Here is an 18,596-nt window from a genome sequence, read left to right as displayed (position 1 = left end):
AACAGCACAATGCTGTTTGCAGTTTTGAGACAATTAAAATGAACCCCCTTATCTGAAGACGTCTATAAGTCTGGATGACACATTTGGGGAACGAAATTTCCCATTGCTTAGGCTCGGAGTGCTTCCTGCAACATTGTCTGTACAGACCACTGCTAGAAACTTAATATTAAACCATATTTACCACCAGTCCAAATCCCTTTTCTAAAATAATTTTTAAGGTAATATATCCTGAAATCTTTCAGATATTTGGAAGATTTCTGTCACAGAAGCAAATAAAGCACCACATGATAACACAAATACCCTATTTAAAAGTCATGAGTCTTCTCATTATCTTTTTTTCCCTCTTTCTTTAGGCTATGCTAAGGCAGCCTAACACTAACACTTAGTAACACAAACTCTTCCTATAATAACACCCCAGGTTAAGACTAAACTGGCTTAGAAAAGACTTTCAGAATTTTGTTAATTGAACATTTAATCTCTTTTTCCCCAGGGAGTGTTTTTTTCCTCAGTGCTGAGTACATTATGTAAAAAAAATTGAAACATAAGCCCTCTTAGGGCATAATTCATCCTTCTTATTGTAAACACATGCAAAAAGATGAGCTGCTATATGGACAGTTCACACAAAGTTTCTTCAAGCTAAATTTGGGACTGCTGCTATTTCAATTTTGTTTACTTGAAGATCTTTCCTGAACATAAATGAAATGGAAATATCGTATCTCATATAATTTAATGTGTTAGACTGACCAGCTTGGATGTTGGGAAGGACTATACTTTCTAAATAGTTTTATGTAAGATCTTAATAAGAGGATATTGGCAAAGTAGGGGAAAAATCATAATTTGTTTGAAATTTTTCTTGCTCGTTGTTGCATAAATCAATGCTTAGGTATTACTTGAGATTCTATAACTAATTTTCCAAAGCACTCTAGGCTGTGAAATTTTCATAGAATCATATAGAATCATAGAATATGCTGAGTTGGAAGGGAGCCATCAGGATTATCAAGGTCAGAAAAAGAAATTAATTAAGATAAACAAGTACAGGAGAAGACATGCTGTTTTGTAGCTAGAAGTAAGTCACCCAAGATATTGAGAACACTTAGTTGTAAATGACCTTGGATAAATCATAAAACAAGATGAGACATTACACAAAAAATTCTTGTATACAGCAGTGGTGGAGACAGTCAAAGAAGAGTTGCTTAGGACAAAAAATTCAGTAGGACAGTTGATATTAGATACTTGGTCAGAAGAAGATGTTGAAGTTGAGGAAGAAGGCATAAGAATATGAAAGACTGGGAATGCGTATAGTGAGGAAAGGACTGATGTGGTAAAATTTTAACTTTCCATTGCTGGTGGAATGAACATTTCATTCCCTAACTGGATCACCCTAATTGCCCTACGTATTTACCCCTACAAAAGCTGCATGTTCAGTGGTGGAGCCTATGCATGGCATAATACTTTTGGTACAAAAATGTTATCAGCTGAATTGAATTTCAGGACCTTTATCTGGGCATCTGGGTTATTTATCTGGACTATGTTTCTTTTGTCTTACTGTAGTTAAATAGTTTGCCAGCTGATCATCTGCAACATATTTGCTTTATTGACTATCAGCGCCAGAACTTGGCTTACTAAGATGACTATTCAGCTGACAAAAGGGAAGACATTTTAACTACAAAATCAGTAGGAATTCACTGTGCTAACTAGGCTTTGGGTCCCTCATAAAACATAAGTTATGGATTGAGCCCACTTTACATAGTTGTACCTCTCTTTGTGCAGGTAAGTACTACCACAGCTAGTTCAGCCTAGTTAATCAGCCAGGACAGATTGGACATTAGCAAGTACTGTATATAACTGAATTTTTAGCCCAGCTGGCGTACTGTGGCAGAGGAGTTGAAAATTACTGCTGACCCGCAGGCTAGCAGCTTTAATGGACTGCAGATTTTACAGAACAGGCAAATCACAAAATACTTGAATAGAGATCAAGTTAATTGCACCAATAACAACATCCAATTCTGCCGTACTTTGAGAGGTATTCTTTATGCTGTTCTGCTCATGTCCTTTATATGGGAACTTAGTTTTTCAATACTTCCCAGAATAATCTTCTTCATAACTTTACCAGGCACTAAAGGAAGACTAAGAGGCCTGTAGTTTCCAGGATCCTTCTTCTTGCCCTTCTTGAAAACCGGGACAACGTTCACCAGTCTTCAGTCAGCTGGGATCTTACCCCATTGCCAAGACTGCTCAAAAATCAAGAGAAGTTTTGCAATGACATCAGCCAGCTCTTTGAGGATTCTTGTATGAATCCTCTAAGGCCCCATAGATTTGTAGGGATCCAGCTGGAGCAGCAGATCCCGCACAATTTCAGGGTCGACTAGGAGTTGATTATTCTGGCAGTCATGGTCCTCCAGCTCAGGGCACTGAGACACCCTTGGTCTATGATCCATGTTGAAAACAGAGGCAAAGAATGGGTTAAACACCTCTGCCTTTTCTCTGTCTCTGTTTTGTGAGGTGACCATCCTCATCCTGTAACAGACTGTTGGTATTTCTGTACTGCCTATTGCCATTAATATATTTGAAAATATATAAAACCTTAAACTGAAAGTGTTGGGCCAGCTAAGGCTGTACAGGGATAGACAAGGCAATGGTTTTAGTGGAGAGGGCTCACAACTCAACCAACAACCTCTTAAACTGGAGAATACTATTCATTGTGCATCAGCAGCTCTTAGCAGCAGCATATATACTAGAAACTGCATCTATCCATAATATTTCCTGCAGTAACTTCCCCTAATCTCTACTTAAGGCATGAACTTGAATTGTTATAATTGCTATAGTGACTTCGGTTTGAGCTGTACTGTGGAGATAAATAAAGGCAGAAATGTGAAGACAGCACTTATAAACCCCTGTATAGATGGCCTTTGCTGATCATCATGTGACAACAGCAAAGGATCACAGTAAGAGGAAGTAAAAGCCTGAGACACTAGTATTATATGTGATAGATACAACAGTTTTCTTTGGTTTCCTCAGACTTCCTTTCCTTTCCTGGCTTCTCATCTTTCTCTGCATGGGATGCTGGTTTATAATTTTAGTTAACTTTAGTTAAAATTATTCACTCTAGTTACACAGACCTTCATGCTATGAACTCTTAAACAGACAGAGGTATGCACTTTTGTTTGTTAGTACAAGCAGTGTTCACTTTGTTAATTTTCTGTACTGAAGTAAACCAAAGGCTAGGCAAGAGATGTTCTTCCCTCTCTTGCTGGGTTGGATTCATTTAATTCTAAATCTGATTATGGAAATATTATAAAAAATGTTTTCTAATTGCTAAAAGTATTTGAAACAATGTAACAAATTTGTACAAAATCAAGATTATCACATTTTATTAATTTTCCTGGTTGTTTTACAGAGGGAGCTTGCCCCAGAGTTGTTCACTCTGTGGGGAACATGCTTATGGCACTTGATAGGAGGATGGTTGGTATTTTAAAAAGAACTGAAAGCTGATCAACTGCGCTTTTTTTTATTTGACCCAAATTTTTACACATTCATGTACGTATATGCAACAGAACAGAAATTGATGACTGGAATAAGAGGGTAAAAAATTAATGTAATTTCTTTTCTCTTCAGAAATTTTTAAAAGCAATCATTGTTTGAGATTTTTAAAAACTTTAAAAAGAATATCAGGAAAAATTTTATCTTTGTCAACTTTTCCTTCAGACTAGTACATACTTTTTGCAGTAGAAAGGATAAAATTAGAGCTCTAAGTACTTAAGTTAATCCCTTTTCTCCTACAGAAAAGGACTAGGCTCAAAAATCTGCCATTGTTTTGTGACATTTTGGGCTCTCTGCAGGCAAAAAGGTTCACTGATACGATCAAAGTCTATATTTTTCAAACCTATCATTAAGTACTCTGGGAGTTGTCCAAGAAAACCAACAAGACAATATATAATTTTCCACTTGATTTAACAGAATATGTTCTTTTCTAAGGAATGAAAATGAGGAGGCCCAGTTTCCTACAGTTTTGTATTCTTTGTTCCTTTCTCTATCCTCTAGTACAATAAATCTTGTCCACTCTCATTTTTTTCTGTGAAATGCTTGCTTGTGGTGGGTAGTCCTAAACTATGTTAATTCTGTTTGATTGACTGACACAGTCAGGTCTGCTTATCTTTCACCCCTCTACCCAAACAGTGAATTTTGCAGAGGCTTAATGATTTCCATCTTACAACTTTGTCTCCTACTGTGTTCAAAAGCTATTTTGAGGTCTGAAGAAATAACCTTATTCCTTAAATTTAATTTTCTTAGAAAATAAAATTTATAATCTAGACTCTAACTAAATATAAATTATAATTTAGACTCTAACTCAAATTTTTTGACTTTACAGTGGTTTAAGTTGTAGAAACTGCTTTATCTGTGCTTTGATAGTCTGGTCAGCAGATATTTTACTAGTTATTTTTTTCATGCTGTAGCCTACACTGTTTTGCATCAAATTTGCTTAGCATATATTAACAAACAACGGCTGGTGACCTTCATTCAATATATGAGTTTTCTGAAATGAACTTTTTGTAAGGAAAAGTGGGAGCTATGCCACAAGATACCTCACTTTTCAGTCTGTGGTGGGGAATAAACCAGACTTTCACACTTCCTTATTGCTTGGGTTTGGATGCAGTACTAGTGTACCACCTCGTGCTCCAAATACAAGAGTCTCTGGCTGTAGTATTTACAAAGGCCCAGATTTTCAGAGTCTATTTCTGTGATCTAACCCTGATCTGCAATGCATACATCTCCAGAATGCTGGCAGGGTTTTGAGTGCAGCTGTTCAGCCAACTCCTCCCATATAAGTAACTGTGAAAGGTTCTGTATAGCTTTTATGATGAAAAGTATGTCTTATAATAAAGAATCAGTAAGAATTTGGAAATGCCAGGGGAAAACAATAAAAGGACTTATTGGAACATCTATGGTTTTTGTTATGTCGAGCTACTCTGTTTCACAATGCATAAATGTATTATTACCTTTGGGTGAAAAATTCAGGAGGTTAAATACTTCACAGAGGTTTTGGCTCCTAATCAGTGGACATTCTGCAGCACGTAGTTGCCAAATGTTGCATTGCTGGAGACCCTGCTTCTTAAGATACATTTATTTTAAAAGTTAGTTCTCACTAGCTAGAAAATATGAGTAAGAAAGTTCAGCATTATTTAACAGGCATTTGAAAATCCTAGTCATTATTTTCTCATACACCTAATAAAAGTTCCTAAGCAAGTCAAATCTAACCTAGGATCATTGCTTGCTAGGTTCAAGCTCCTTATAAAAGAAATCTTTCAATAGGCAAACTAGGTTTCTCAGTAGCTGGATCACCTCCACTTAATATAAATACAGTGCATGAGGCAGGATTTAATACTGCTTAAACAAATAATAAAAGAAAAAGCAGAATCTCATATCCAGTAGAAACTAAATGAAGCAAGGACAGGACCTGTTTTAACCCTGGCCACTTTATATTTTCTGATCTTCTGACTTGACCCTTGCCAGTCATGCCTAGAGCTTATCAAGTCATGAAAGGCAATTGTCCCTACAGCTGAAAGAGATGGGGATGGGAGTGTGGGAGCAGGAAACAATTTTCAACTGCTTGGAGCATGATTTTGGCAATGTAAGGGAATATATAATGGTAGGTGATGCCTCTTGGGGAGATACATTTTCCATCATGCTCAGAGTGGCAGTGGGGGGAGGGTTCCTGCTGCCACAGGACAGCAGGAACAGGGACCTGGTTCCAGCACTGGACTGAATGAGAATGAGTATGAAAATATGAGCTTTAGTAACATAGATGGCTGGGGATGTCTTGGTCAGCTCAAACAAGAGCCAGACCATCTGCATTACCATATCCCATTGAACAACTACTATTGAGAGCAGTGTGAAATATCACATTAAGTAAATCATAGTGAAAACTCATCCATCCCACGAAAGCTGTGTCTCCACAGGGCAGGATATCCTAGGCACCCCTTTTTTCACTCAGGCAGTCTGTGTTTGCCATAGGTCTGAACTACCAGAAAGTCAACTAGTCACCCAGTATTTTTGTAAGGAATCTGGGGGGAAACACTCCCACCGTGGTTCCAGACCCGACAGGGGGGGCAGTACTCTGCCTTGGCTGTGCTCCAGGAGGCTGAGTCCTTTACCAGGTGTGGGCAATTAGTGCTGCTGGCAGCCCTTCCTCTTAGAGCAAGTCAGGTGGGCAGGTAGTGCTGAGGGATCTGGCTACCTTTCCAGAAAGGCTGCAGGAAAACTGTCTTGAAAATAATCACCATCCCATAACAGGGTCTTGTGTTTCTAACAGGTTTAGTGTGGAAGTCTCTGGGAGCACAAGGACAATGTATCTTGAGCTGTAAGTTTTGACTCTTGCTTTGTGTTGCCATTTGCATCTCCTGAGCTTTGTAGGAGAAAGAGAGGTGAGCGGGATCTCAGACCTGCAATCTTACCCCTCACTAATTTTGGCTGACCATTAGCAAATATTGAATGAGGTAGGCAGGCAGGCTCACCAACTAGCCTCAGAGGTTTGCTGGCAACTTCTAGCAAGCTGAGTTATAGTCACTCTTAAAAATGAATTATTCTTCTTAAACACTTAAACTCCTCTCTTTTCTCCACTTACTGTCTGTTGAAAGTCTCCTTTTCTAGTGTAGAATATTGAATACATTGTTAGTCATTGTTAGCTATATTTTAAGATGTAGCTAACACTGATGCCAAAATGTTCTGGTGTCTTGCTGACTTTAAATAATGTTTTTCTTCAGAAGCTAAATGACTGCCTGAGAATAAACAACCTTAAAGTATTAACATTTGTTTTTATATTTGGATAATGTTACCCTTTTGTAGTTTCCCACAAATGCTTATTGAGTCGTACCTATCACTACCATTGGGGGGTAATTTTTGTTCTGACTCCACACTCCTTTTATTTAAACTTATTTTCTGTGCCTTATGTGGAATGAACAAAGCAAAATCTTTAATATTTACATGCATATCTCTGTTCACATAAGTATGCTCGTTTTGATGATGCTCCTTCCCCATATAGATCATGAGGGTTAGGATACCACATTCAGGGACACTATTTAGGAAACAGTTTGGCTTTTTTTCTTATAGTTCTTTTGCTATTAGGATTACAGCTGCAGATTTAAACAAAAATGAAATTGGGTATGGTGTAATATATATAAGCCTGGATAATATCTCCAGCTATACATTATGTGGGGGTTTTTTGAAGAACTTGCTCATCAGGATGTGCTGTATGAAAACTTGATGGAAATAGTGCAGCTCCATGATTAAAACCATCATAAATTTCCAGTTTCTAATTAAAAAATGAAGATAGGTCTTTACTAGACTATAACCCCGGCTTTGTCAATGGCTTTATTTTACAACATAATTTGGAGTGTAATTACTGCTGGTGAATTATCATTAGTTGTAGTGTAAGTGTGTAAAGACTGCAAGGCAAGTTTACAGAGAAGGAAGGAAAGGGAGTGTTTCAGAGTATCGCCCTAGTTCTACATTTCCCTTACCCATGCGGCCCACAGTATCTTTATAATACTCTTGCACTATGTTAATTTCTGGCAGATGTAAGTGGGAAGTGAGCTTTAAGATGGGGTTGGAAGCTGCAAGTACTCCAGTTGTAATCAAGGGTTAGATCCTTGTCAGTTCTAGTCAGTGAAAATACCCATCAAGGTATTATTCTACTACTATAATTCTCTCAAACTGTTCCTTAAGTAATTCTTACAGTGTATCTTCAGTTGGACTGAAATTACATGAACTTCCAAAAGCCTTTTGCAAATAGGTAATAATGCTGCAGAAGGGAAAATACTAGGTCTTGATAGGATATTTATAAATGTTGAGTGTTTAAAGTGGAAAAAAAAAGGAGATGTTTGACTTCATTAGATAAGGGAAAACTAAAAAAAAAAAAGACCAAACCATCCCACCAAGTATACAAAGTCATCTGATTCACATAAAACACTCAAGTTCTTGCAGAAAAAATGTTTTTGGTGCCTTAGCCACAGTCCCCTCAGGACAGGACTTGAATCAGAGTGACCAAGAGGCACAAGGAAAAAATTATGATAGTTCAAACTAATTTATTTTCATGTCTTAGTAACAGTGCTATTCTTTCTAAACAGAAAAAAGAGCATTATTTAACAATGACTACAGCCCAGATTTGTAAAGGTATTTAGAAACCTTTGAAAAAAAATAGTATGTGTCTGGGAGGGGGGAGGGGATGTGCCTACATAGTTTTTAAAATGTGAATTATATTTCTCTTCTTCTTCTTTAATATGTATAAAGGCAGATGAGAACAGTGAAATCTCTGGAACGAATGAAACCAAAAGTAAGAATTAGATAAAACAATAGAATGTATTTCCCTGGAAAGATATGGTTTTAAGCAATCCCTGATGAAAGGGAAATTGCAAGTAAGGAATTTTGAAGATGTGAGCAATATGTAAAATTTTATACAGAAAGTGAAGCTAATAGGCTGGGCAGTATAGAGATGGTAAATCATAAATAGAAAATCTATCTAACTTCTTCTTGGTTGGTATTGAACCAAGGTATTGAAATGCTTAACTGATCCAACTTGACAATTTGGCATTCTTATGCCCTTTTCTTTCTATTCCAGTTATTTTAAATCTGAATTTTAAAAGTGGAAGAGAATACCTGTCTGAAAGTTCAGGAAATGTATGTATAAATACTGGTGCTTATACATCTAAACCAAAAATGAAGGTGAAGCAACAATTGATTAAAACTGTTGCACAAACTTCCAAAGTAGTTAGCAAGTGTCCATATCTAAATCAATTATTAAATGTATAGGGTGAAATAGAGGAATACTTTATTGTATCTTTTTCCTTAGGAGTATTCGATACTACTACTTTTCTTGTTTGTTTTATCTTATTTCATGCCAGATGTTCTTATGAGGGAAAACAATGGTGATGTGTTTTAATATTGATGAGTTGATTCTCCTGGGAATAATAGTATATCTACCTTCTCAGAATACAAATTGTGGGAGGCTTTTTATAGTGTGATTACCATAATGCAACTCTTTAAAACTGTGGAAAGAACTTTCTGTTTATTATCTCTCTTTTATATACTTTAAAAGGGGAATGACTCTTCTTATAAAATTATGTATCGTGTTTTGGTGGCCTTTAAAAAGCAAGCATACAAATGCTTGGGGTACATCGGGGGTACTGTGTGTTCTGTCAAAGCAGCATATGCTTAAGCACCTTCTAAACTACTATCATCTTAATAATAATAATATTTCTCTTTCCAAGTTTGTTAGTTTATTCACTTAAGCAATTGCAGAGCAGTTGCAGAGTAATTAAAGTATCTTTTTTTTTTTCTTCTTCCCTTCAGGAACTTGAACACTGAAGTCCTGAAATTATAAATGATTTGGTGACGAGTTGAGCTTGCAATGCAGGCAATAAGAACCGTGGAAAAAGAAGTAACTTTTGTAAAGGAAATACTTTTCACAGAATCCTTCCTAACGAAACAAGATTGCAGCAGAAACCCGGAGAGCAGGCGGCTCCGAGAGCAGCAGCCATTGGAAGGAGCTGTCTGCAGCTCTCAGTGCTGTACTGAGCATGTCCCAGCGGAGCCCAGTGCAAGCAGCACATTATGCAAAAAGGCAGCTCTAGCAGATGGGAGAGAGGCACAGCAAGCATTTGCTTCACTTGCATCACCACCGCTTGAAAACAAACCTGGATCGCTAGAGGGGATCTCGCCAGCAGGCCGAAGGAATGAAATCCGGGAGGATGGCTTGATAGCCGAAGGTGTTGCACTGCGAAAAATCATGGGGAATCAAGATGGGAAGCTAAAGAAAAATACAGGTGATGTGCAGGAAGGAGGAGAAGATGCCTCTGGGCCCAAGGATACGGATGGCACAAAGAAGGCATTGGGAGGCAGAAGGGGACTGGGGAAGCATTCGAAAGGAAGTGAATCCGGTAAGAAGAAGGGTAAGTCAGAATCCAGGCCCTCTGTGTTTTCAAATCTGAGGATCAGAAAAAATCTGTCTAAGGCTAAAGATGGAAATAGCAGTTCACGGGAGGATGTTTTGGAAAGCCAGGCCTTGCAGCCAGGAGAGCTGGACAGTACTCATTCAATTATAACCAAAACTCCAGATATAAGCATCTCTGCAGATGAAGGGGGTCTCTCAGACACAGATGTTGAACATTTTGAAATCAGAAATGAAACTGTTCCAGCTGCTGCAGAGACACAGGACGGACAAAGGACCAGCTCTGGCTCTGATACGGATATATACAGTTTCCATTCAGCTGCAGAACAAGAGGATTTGCTTTCTGATATCCAGCAAGCTATTAGACTGCAGCAGCAGCAGCAGGGGGCAATTAACATTGGAACCGAGGACCTTGTCACAAAAACAATGGGCCGACACATGGCTAATTCGCAAGCAGCCCCCTTAGATTTTGAACGGTTTTTTTCAGTAACTACCCCTGACAAAGAGAGGAGCCCAGACGCTGAGGGAGCTTTTCCAGCGGTATCTGAAATTCCTGTCTCCTGTGCAACTGAACGTGAACCAAAAGAAGCAGTAAATGGCACAGGCTCTCCTGGTAACGGCTTAATTGAAACACAGGAACGTAAGCTATTGATTGAGGAACAGCTCGTTGCTGGAGTGGATGCTGTCGCTAGTGAACTAGAAGATGGTTTGAATAGAACTGCGGTGGAAAACAGGTCTCAGACACAAAGCTTTACACAACCTTTTCCAACCTCAGTAGCAGACACTGAGGCTAAAATTGCTGAAGTTCAGGCTGTTGATTTTCAGGGCTCAGTAACAGAGGATGGTATTTCAGATGCAGGCCACGATCATGCTGCTGAGACTCAGGAAGAGAAACACACTCTCTCAGCCAGTCAGGAGGAGGTGCGTAATGGTTTATCCATGGAAATGAAAAATGGCATTTTGTCCTCTGAAGAAACAGCAGACAGTTCGATGCTTGGTTCCCGATGTTTTAAGCCCTATCTAATTAATCCCTGTTACATCAAAACCACAACTAGGCAACTGAGTTCTCCCAATCATTCACCTTCTCCCTCCCCGTCCCAGAGCCCACTTTCTACAAGGAGGCAGGAGTCTTTCCACAAAAAAGAAAGAGTCTCAATCAAGAAGCAGAGGTCTGCTAGTTTGGCAGGTTTTTTCAGTCGTTCCGCAGACTGGACAGAAGAGGTGTCCAATCACAAATACAAGATAACAGAGAAGGTGGGCTCTGCAGACTACTTGGAGCACAAGGGGTTTAGAGAGAAATTTCAAACAGAAAGAGTGCCTTTGACTCATTCAAGGAAGTCCTCAGGGGTGCAAGCTTCTACAGAGACATTCCCCAATGTCTTTTCAGGTGAGTAATGTGTATTAACGGCCTTTTTTTTTTCCAGAGACCCTCTGAAAATATTTTTAAAATACTTTAATTTATGCAAAGGTATGCAATACTTTATTTAATGCAAAGGTACTTTGCATGTACCTTTACTTGTGCTGACAGCTTTAAAATCCAAGACCTGATCTTACAAACACAGTCACATTTCATCAGTCTGGCAGTACTGCCAGTAAAGGAAGTGTATAACTCTTTGAAGTTTTTCTTTCTGCTTTTCTCCTTTGTCTACATCCTACAGGAAAAGGCTAGATGCCTTAAATTATTCTTGTTGAAAAATTCTAAGACTTGCACTGCAGACCATCTATCTGCATAAATACATCTTTCAAATGTGAAGCTTTCTGTAACCAGGATCCTTTTTGGGCTTTTCTTGTGCTAGGCACTGTTCTGATGTACTGTAAATATTTGAGAGCTGCACCTGGTGTTAGACTGAGGCAGTGATGAGGATTTGCTTAGTGCAAAATGGAAAAAGCCATGCAAGCACAGATGGACAGCACTCCAGAAAGGAATGAATTTCCCCTTCAGAAAGGGGAAGGAAGAGAAGAAAAAAATGTTCATGTATTGAAAGGCAGAATAAAAGGGGAAGAGAGGGGAAACTGGGGGTAGTATAATTTGGTAGCTGTGACAGGCTGCTGCTTAGGCTACATAAGGTGACTTATTCAGTATTCTTTACCTTGCCTGTTAGGCAGCTTGCATCCTGTCACAAAGTAATGGGACTAGAGAGTTTACAAATGAAATAGTGTAAGTAGATGCTTATAGTTTCCTGCACTCTGAGGTTTTTTTTCCCCTCTCTCTTCACCCCATCTGAAGTTTCTTTATAAAGGTAATGTCTTCATAAATAGGAAGGTCTCTGCCACATAGGAGTTATGTATACAGAGGAAACTCAGCCACATATTCCATTTATTTTTCACTTAAGAAAACTGCAGAACTAAGAGAATCCAGAGAACATGCTCTAAGACCACCTGTTAGAAGATTAAATCAGGTTTGTTTCAAGTCAGTTCTAGATACATGAGCACAGTAACTACACTTGAACCCAGGCAATTTGCAAAAAATGGAGTGAGGATTTTTTTAATGAAAATATTTTTTATGAAAACTAAACAAAAAAGTACAATTTATTAAGTAAAGCATTAACATTATTTTCCAGAGTCGAATCACAGGAAATCAAATCACATCTTTCATTCTTCAGTAGTCTTGAACAGAAATCCTCAATTTCAGTCTAGAAAATTTGAATTCAATTTTTTTAACACAGAAAGAGCCAGTCCCCTCTGAAGGAGACCAGGCCCCAGTGAAGTGAGCTGAATTTTTTTTTTCTATATGTTTTAAATCCCTTTTACCTGTTTTCTTAGATTTAATTTCAGGCATCCTACTTAAATTTTCTCAGTTAAGGTGTTCACTACTTTCAAATTTATAGCTATTGACATTTGACAGCTTATAAACAACTCAGAGAGCAAAACTTTAACTGCATTATCAGTAATTAGACTTCTTTATGGTGGAGTTATAATGGAAATAAGTTTTATGTGGCAAACTTCAAGAACATGATATTTCCTTTAAAATACTTGTTTTCTGGGAAGCAGACTTTTTCACATTTCCTCATAAGGTTTTGGTTTACTTAAAAATAATTTTTGGTTTGGTGTTGTTTTTTGTTTTGTTTTTTCCCACCAAAACTTTAGACTGTTATTGTGAAGAGACCAATGTCTAATGCAACAGTAGTTCTATCTCTTATGGAAATTACAGTGACCCTCATTTGCATGTACGTACCAGCTGCCTTTACAAGCAAAGGGCAATTATAACTTTCAGTTCATGCAGAAAACTTATAATGAGGGAACTGAAAATTATATGATACAACTTTATCTCTTTTTGACCACTCTTACTTTTAAAAAACGTATTTATAAGCTGAAAGTTATCAAGGATATAAAATAACAACAAAAGGGAAATTAATCTTGACATTAGTATCCCCATAAACTGTCTATCATTGCTGTAAGAGAGAAAAAACTCTTAAATAAACCATTCTGCACAGCAGCAATTGCAGAAATAATTTCCTTGTAGTTTGATACTACTTGTAAAAAATGTTGTATTTTAATTGCATGCATGAGATGCATTGATTTGGAGATTAACATCAGGGTTTTAGAAATACCATTCTTTATAGTAGGATATTTCTAGCTTTAAAAAAAAAAGAAAAAAACCAAACCCAAGCAGCTTCTTGCCTACAGCATTAAATCCCATTTTGCTGTGCAGTGACTGCAGTGTTGTTCTGCATTTCTATAGAATCAAGTAAAATATTCCATAACACTTTAGTCATCGATTTCAATGACAGCAGGTTCTATGCAGATGACTGGCCTACTTTTGCACTATGTTGTGGTTTGGCTGAGTGCCATTTGGTTTTCATAGCGATCCATATGAACTCTTTCAGACTGCTTTAATATAAAATGTGGATGGAAACCAAGGACTGGAATAGTAGAGACTTTTTATATTTTAATTCTTCTTTATGTATGAAGACAAGTAACTACTTCAAATTTGATGCATTGCTTAGGTATGTGTTGTAGGCAAATTCATGTGCATTTTGTAATTCAGGCATTGGATCTGTTTCTTTTTTGATGAGGACAGCTCTATTTGAATTTGCAGTGACAGTAATTACAAGTTCTAGATTACCCGATGCACAGTGAAGCCATGACTTTTATATTGTAGTCCCAGGAGGACAAGTGCTCAACATGAGTGAGTAGGATTGATTCTGTCACTTTGCTGTGTAGCAATGAATGATTTGCACTAACATTAAGAAAGTAATGCTGGGAAAATGAAATTGATGTTTCCAAATATTAACATGGAAAAGCTAATAGATTGATTTATTAAAGAGGAGTTTATTCTAGCATTAATTTGAGGTGCAGTGACTGCAGAGGAGCTAGTGGGAGTCTGTTACTCAAATTGAATGAAAGAGTCCCATCAGTTGCCCCAGAACGGTAATTAAACTTGACCCAGACAATCCCATATACCCATTCTAGTCTCTGTTGGCTGGCTATAATGGACTTGCCACATGAAGCTCTTCCAAACAGATCATTTATCTTTAAATTTCTCTTCAGAGATCTGTATTTGTTCTTCTCTAGCTGTAAACAGGAGACAAACAAAAAGTCCTGGTTATCATTAAACAAAACTTTAAGTTGGTTCTGTGCTTGTATACTCAAGACTGCTTTCTGATTTCCACAGAGGGTCAGCCTACTTCTCACAAAGGCCACTTCGTCTCACTTCTGTACTGTGCTAATGTCATCTGCACCCACTTGCAGTTCCAGTGCCATGTCTGCAGGCGTATACAAAGGTCTTAGTACAGATTAGTATGTGAAAACTTGAAAAAGTCAGATGAAAGTTTGCTTCTTAGGCATAAAGTAGATCTTTTTAGATACTTTTTCAAAGATTTTTTTCTTTCTAATTCATGTGATATTGCACACAATATGGATTTGTGTCAGTTGGCATCCTGAGTAGACTCTTTATCATGCAACTGTTATTAAAGATTACTTATGGTTTGCTGTTTCACTGATGGTGTTTGTCAACAGTAATGCAAATGATTCTTTTATCAGATGGGGCAGTGCAGCCTCCTAACTAAGGGAGCTGCCCAACAGCAATCCTACATAGAATCATAGAATCAACCGGGTTGGAAAGCACCTCCGAGATCAAGTCCAACCCTTGATCCACTACCACCATGGTTACTAGACCATGGCACTAAGTGCCACATTCAATTTCATCTTGAAAACCTCCAGGGATGGAGAATCCACCACTCCCCTGGGCAGCCCATTCCAATGCCTGATTACCCTCTCTGTAAAGAATTTACCCTCTCTGTAAAGAATTTCTTCCTAATATAGAATTTCTTCCGAATATAAATGTGGTATGCAAAAACACTAGTGTTGCTAGTAAGCATCTGAAGGGAAAGATCCTCCTCTTTTTGCCTAGTAGACACAAAACTGGGAGTTGGGGGAAGGACTGCAATACTGCACTTCAACTATAGTAAAATGTGTTTGAAAATGGGCTCCAATGTGCTATTGAAAGACTGCTGAGTGCTGATAAATTGCTTTAATGTTGCCATAACACCACAACATGGGATTTGGAGCAACATGAGTAATTTCACTGGAATTCAGTGCTGCCACAGGCTTGTTTTGATGGGTCGCATGATTAATGCTTTGATCTTTATCTAGAACTTTATTGGGATTAGCAGTTTTTGGTCATGGGTTTGGGTGTCTCTATCTCTTGGGCAACCAGTCTCTGAGCAGCAACCTCATTCTGAGGTCTGACTGGCAGTGTGACTTGTTTCTGGAGTAGAAATGTGTCATCTTGGTTGCCTTCTGGTCTCTTTTGGGGTGCAAAGGGGGAAAGGAAAAGGGAAAATTTATAACTGGAGGTCTCTGCAGTTCTGCTTGGATCTGAGACACAGTATCAGTATAATATTCATCACACAAGGGATCTGGCTAGAACTGGTCATTAAAGCATATTGTGTGTTTCAGTGACTTCATTTCTGTGAAATAAGAAGTGGATTATTCCAGTGGGAATAGTTCTGTGGAATTTAAGTTTGATTATATTTCTTGGATCTAATTGTACTCTATAATTATTTTAAATATGCATAAATTTTCTAATAGCTTGGGATGTGGTTGGTCCATGTTTTTAAAAAAACCCTGTGTTTAGGATTCTTATTTGCAGAAAAAACCCCATCTATTTCTTGGATGTTTTTTTCCTTTCCAGGCCTGTTTGTCCTCCATGCTGTGGTGTCTAAAGAAAAACAAACTTGGAATTTAAAAGCATCTCTAGGATATTTTAGACTGACTGTATATGAGCGATCAAGTTCTAATGTGAATCATGGTGATAGAAAATGCAAAAATACTAATTACCCAAGATATTTTGTTCATTCTATATTTTAATCAAGTTCAGGATATAGTCAAGGGGATTCTTTCTGAACTACTCCTGCCAAAATTTGAGCTTACATAAGGAACAGTGGTGATGAACCATGTATGTGTAGGTGTTTCTGTGACTGCAGCTTTGGTTATTTTTAGGTACATTTAAAAACATCATTCTGTAGCAGCTAGGTGGATTGCAAGTTTCCAGAAGCTTACTTTTATGCATGCGGTTGATCTTTTTGAGGGATGAGGTGAGTTGATACTAGGAGAACAGGGCAGAAGCAGTAAGAAGAAGTGTAAAGAAGGTGCTGGAAGGATGTAAGGACATTGTGTCACCTCATTCCCGCCTCTTCATATGATAATAGAAGTCCAGTTCCATTTCATTAAATGCTTTAGAGAAGGCAGCAAAGTGGGTTCAGGAGCTGTGTAACTATTATTTCCTCTAAGTAACAGCAGCTTCCTGTGTTCCTTCGTTGCAATTCGTGTAAAGAAAGAGACAATGAAATGGTCTGTGGTAACTTGAGTACAAAAAGACTGTTCCTCTTTTTATTTCCATATTGCTGCTGTCCAGAATTCACATTGATGGAAATAGTTAGGCTTTCTGATCAGGAAGTGAGCAACATTTTCTCATGCAAACCCTTGCTTTATTCTCAGATAAATACAGAATATGACTTCTTTCACCTGTAGATGCACAGACTATAGAACCAGTAAGTCAATTAACAGTTTTGCAGCAGTAAGAAGCAGTGATAATGAGATTGTGTGTGTAAACATCAGAGTTGTAAAAATAAATCCTAATCAACATAAAATTAAATGGAAATATATAAATACAGAACAAATGCACAAATCTTGAATTTAATCTTTTTGATGTCTTGACAGCTAAACGGTTGTTTACAGCTGTTGATGTACAGCTAAACTGTGCTAGGAAAGCCTAGTCACAAATTAGTTTTATTGAGACATTCTTATTTGTCAGTATAGGTATGAATTTTCTGGTCTCCAGATCTATATGAAATTTATCAGGAATGCCAGAGCTCTGAAGCTGGTGTGAATTTGAATCAGGAGAAACCACAGATAACTTTACTGTGAAACTAATTACAGGAGACACCTTTCATTCTAGAGTTTATTTGATGCCAAGATCTGGTTCAGATGTCCCTTGATGCGTAATAGATAGTACTTACCAAAGATTTTCCACTTCCTTGCTCTGATAAGGAAAAAAATCACTGTACAAAAGAATCCTGTACTGCAGAAGCACTATAGTTTACTACATTAACATCTCTTAAAAATTATGGAAGAAAAGTTGGTTTTCATTAAAAAAAAAAAATTTAAAAACCCCAAACCAAAACACTGTCTTCATAAAAGAGAGTTTGTATCCAAGCACTGTTTTGTCCTGCAAAGAGTCAAGACAAAAAAGAATGCTGAGAAATTGTTGAGGGAAATATTCGAGTACCTCAGTGAAAGAATGAAGGTCTAGTTACAGCAAGGTTTTATTCAGAATGAAGCCTAGAAGAACATATCTGAACTATGTAGGTGTGTGTGTCTGTTCTTCTTTTTAATGGAATGTAGTTCTAATTTTATGCTTTCCCCCTTCCTTCATTGTACTGGGTTTTGCTTAAAAAAAGCTTTTGAACATCACGAAAAATATTAAATAGTCAGTAGTTATTAAAGTTATTAAAGTTAGAGGAGATTACTGGGCCTTGGGTCCATAGGTCCTGGATGAGAAAGAAAGCTAAGGCATGCCTGGGAGCTAATGAGTAAGTTGAAAGAAATGTGTTATTTGTGCCCCACTTTAGAGACTTCCTGGTTCAGTTGCGTCTTGTGACTTGTGGCTGCTTGAGCACATACTTGGATTTACTTCTAAGGTACAGATAGGTCAGACTGCATTAAATGTGGAATGAAATGTTGAAGTTTTAAAATCGGGTTGTAAAAAACAGTGTGTACCAGTTCGGACTGACAAAAGATGCTGTTGGTAATACATGCCCAAAAAGACATCAGAGGGACTTTTTACTTTAAAAAGCTAGACAGAAAGAATTGTGGCTTTCCAGCAGTCTGTGAGAACCTGGCACAGAATGCTGCATTCACATCACAAATCACCACAGAAACTAAAAGGGCAAAGATGGGCAGAATTAAATACTTGCTGAGAGGAACCTAAGTACCTGGAAAACACAATATGAAATTTGCCAAAGATGCTAAAAAATTTAGTAGACAGACACATATAGATCTTCTTTCATCATGAACTGCTATAATAAAGGAAGCTTTAGAAATGTACCTCTCTAATCTACAATGACACTGCATAAGAACCTGAAGAGTAATCAAGGTGAAAGGAGATGTGTCATATTGTTGGGGGAGGGTACATCTTGTTTATATTTTT

General features: G+C 37.7%; 1 protein-coding gene across 1 annotated transcript in view; it reads left to right on the top strand.

The window, feature by feature from the left end:
- Nucleotides 1-18,596, top strand: part of FMN2 (formin 2) — a 179,042-nt gene that overhangs the window by 10,335 nt on the left and 150,111 nt on the right. The window contains 1 exon segment of the mRNA XM_018085270.3: nucleotides 9,346-11,330. Within this exon segment, the coding sequence (XP_017940759.2) occupies nucleotides 9,404-11,330 (1,927 nt within the window). The 5' untranslated portion in view covers nucleotides 9,346-9,403.

The sequence above is a fragment of the Manacus vitellinus genome, unplaced genomic scaffold (assembly GCF_001715985.3).
Source record: "Manacus vitellinus isolate BGI_N305 unplaced genomic scaffold, ASM171598v3 scaffold_8_pilon, whole genome shotgun sequence".
NCBI classification, from domain to species: Eukaryota; Metazoa; Chordata; class Aves; order Passeriformes; family Pipridae; genus Manacus; species Manacus vitellinus.
This window is presented reverse-complemented; position numbering and strand designations above follow the sequence as displayed.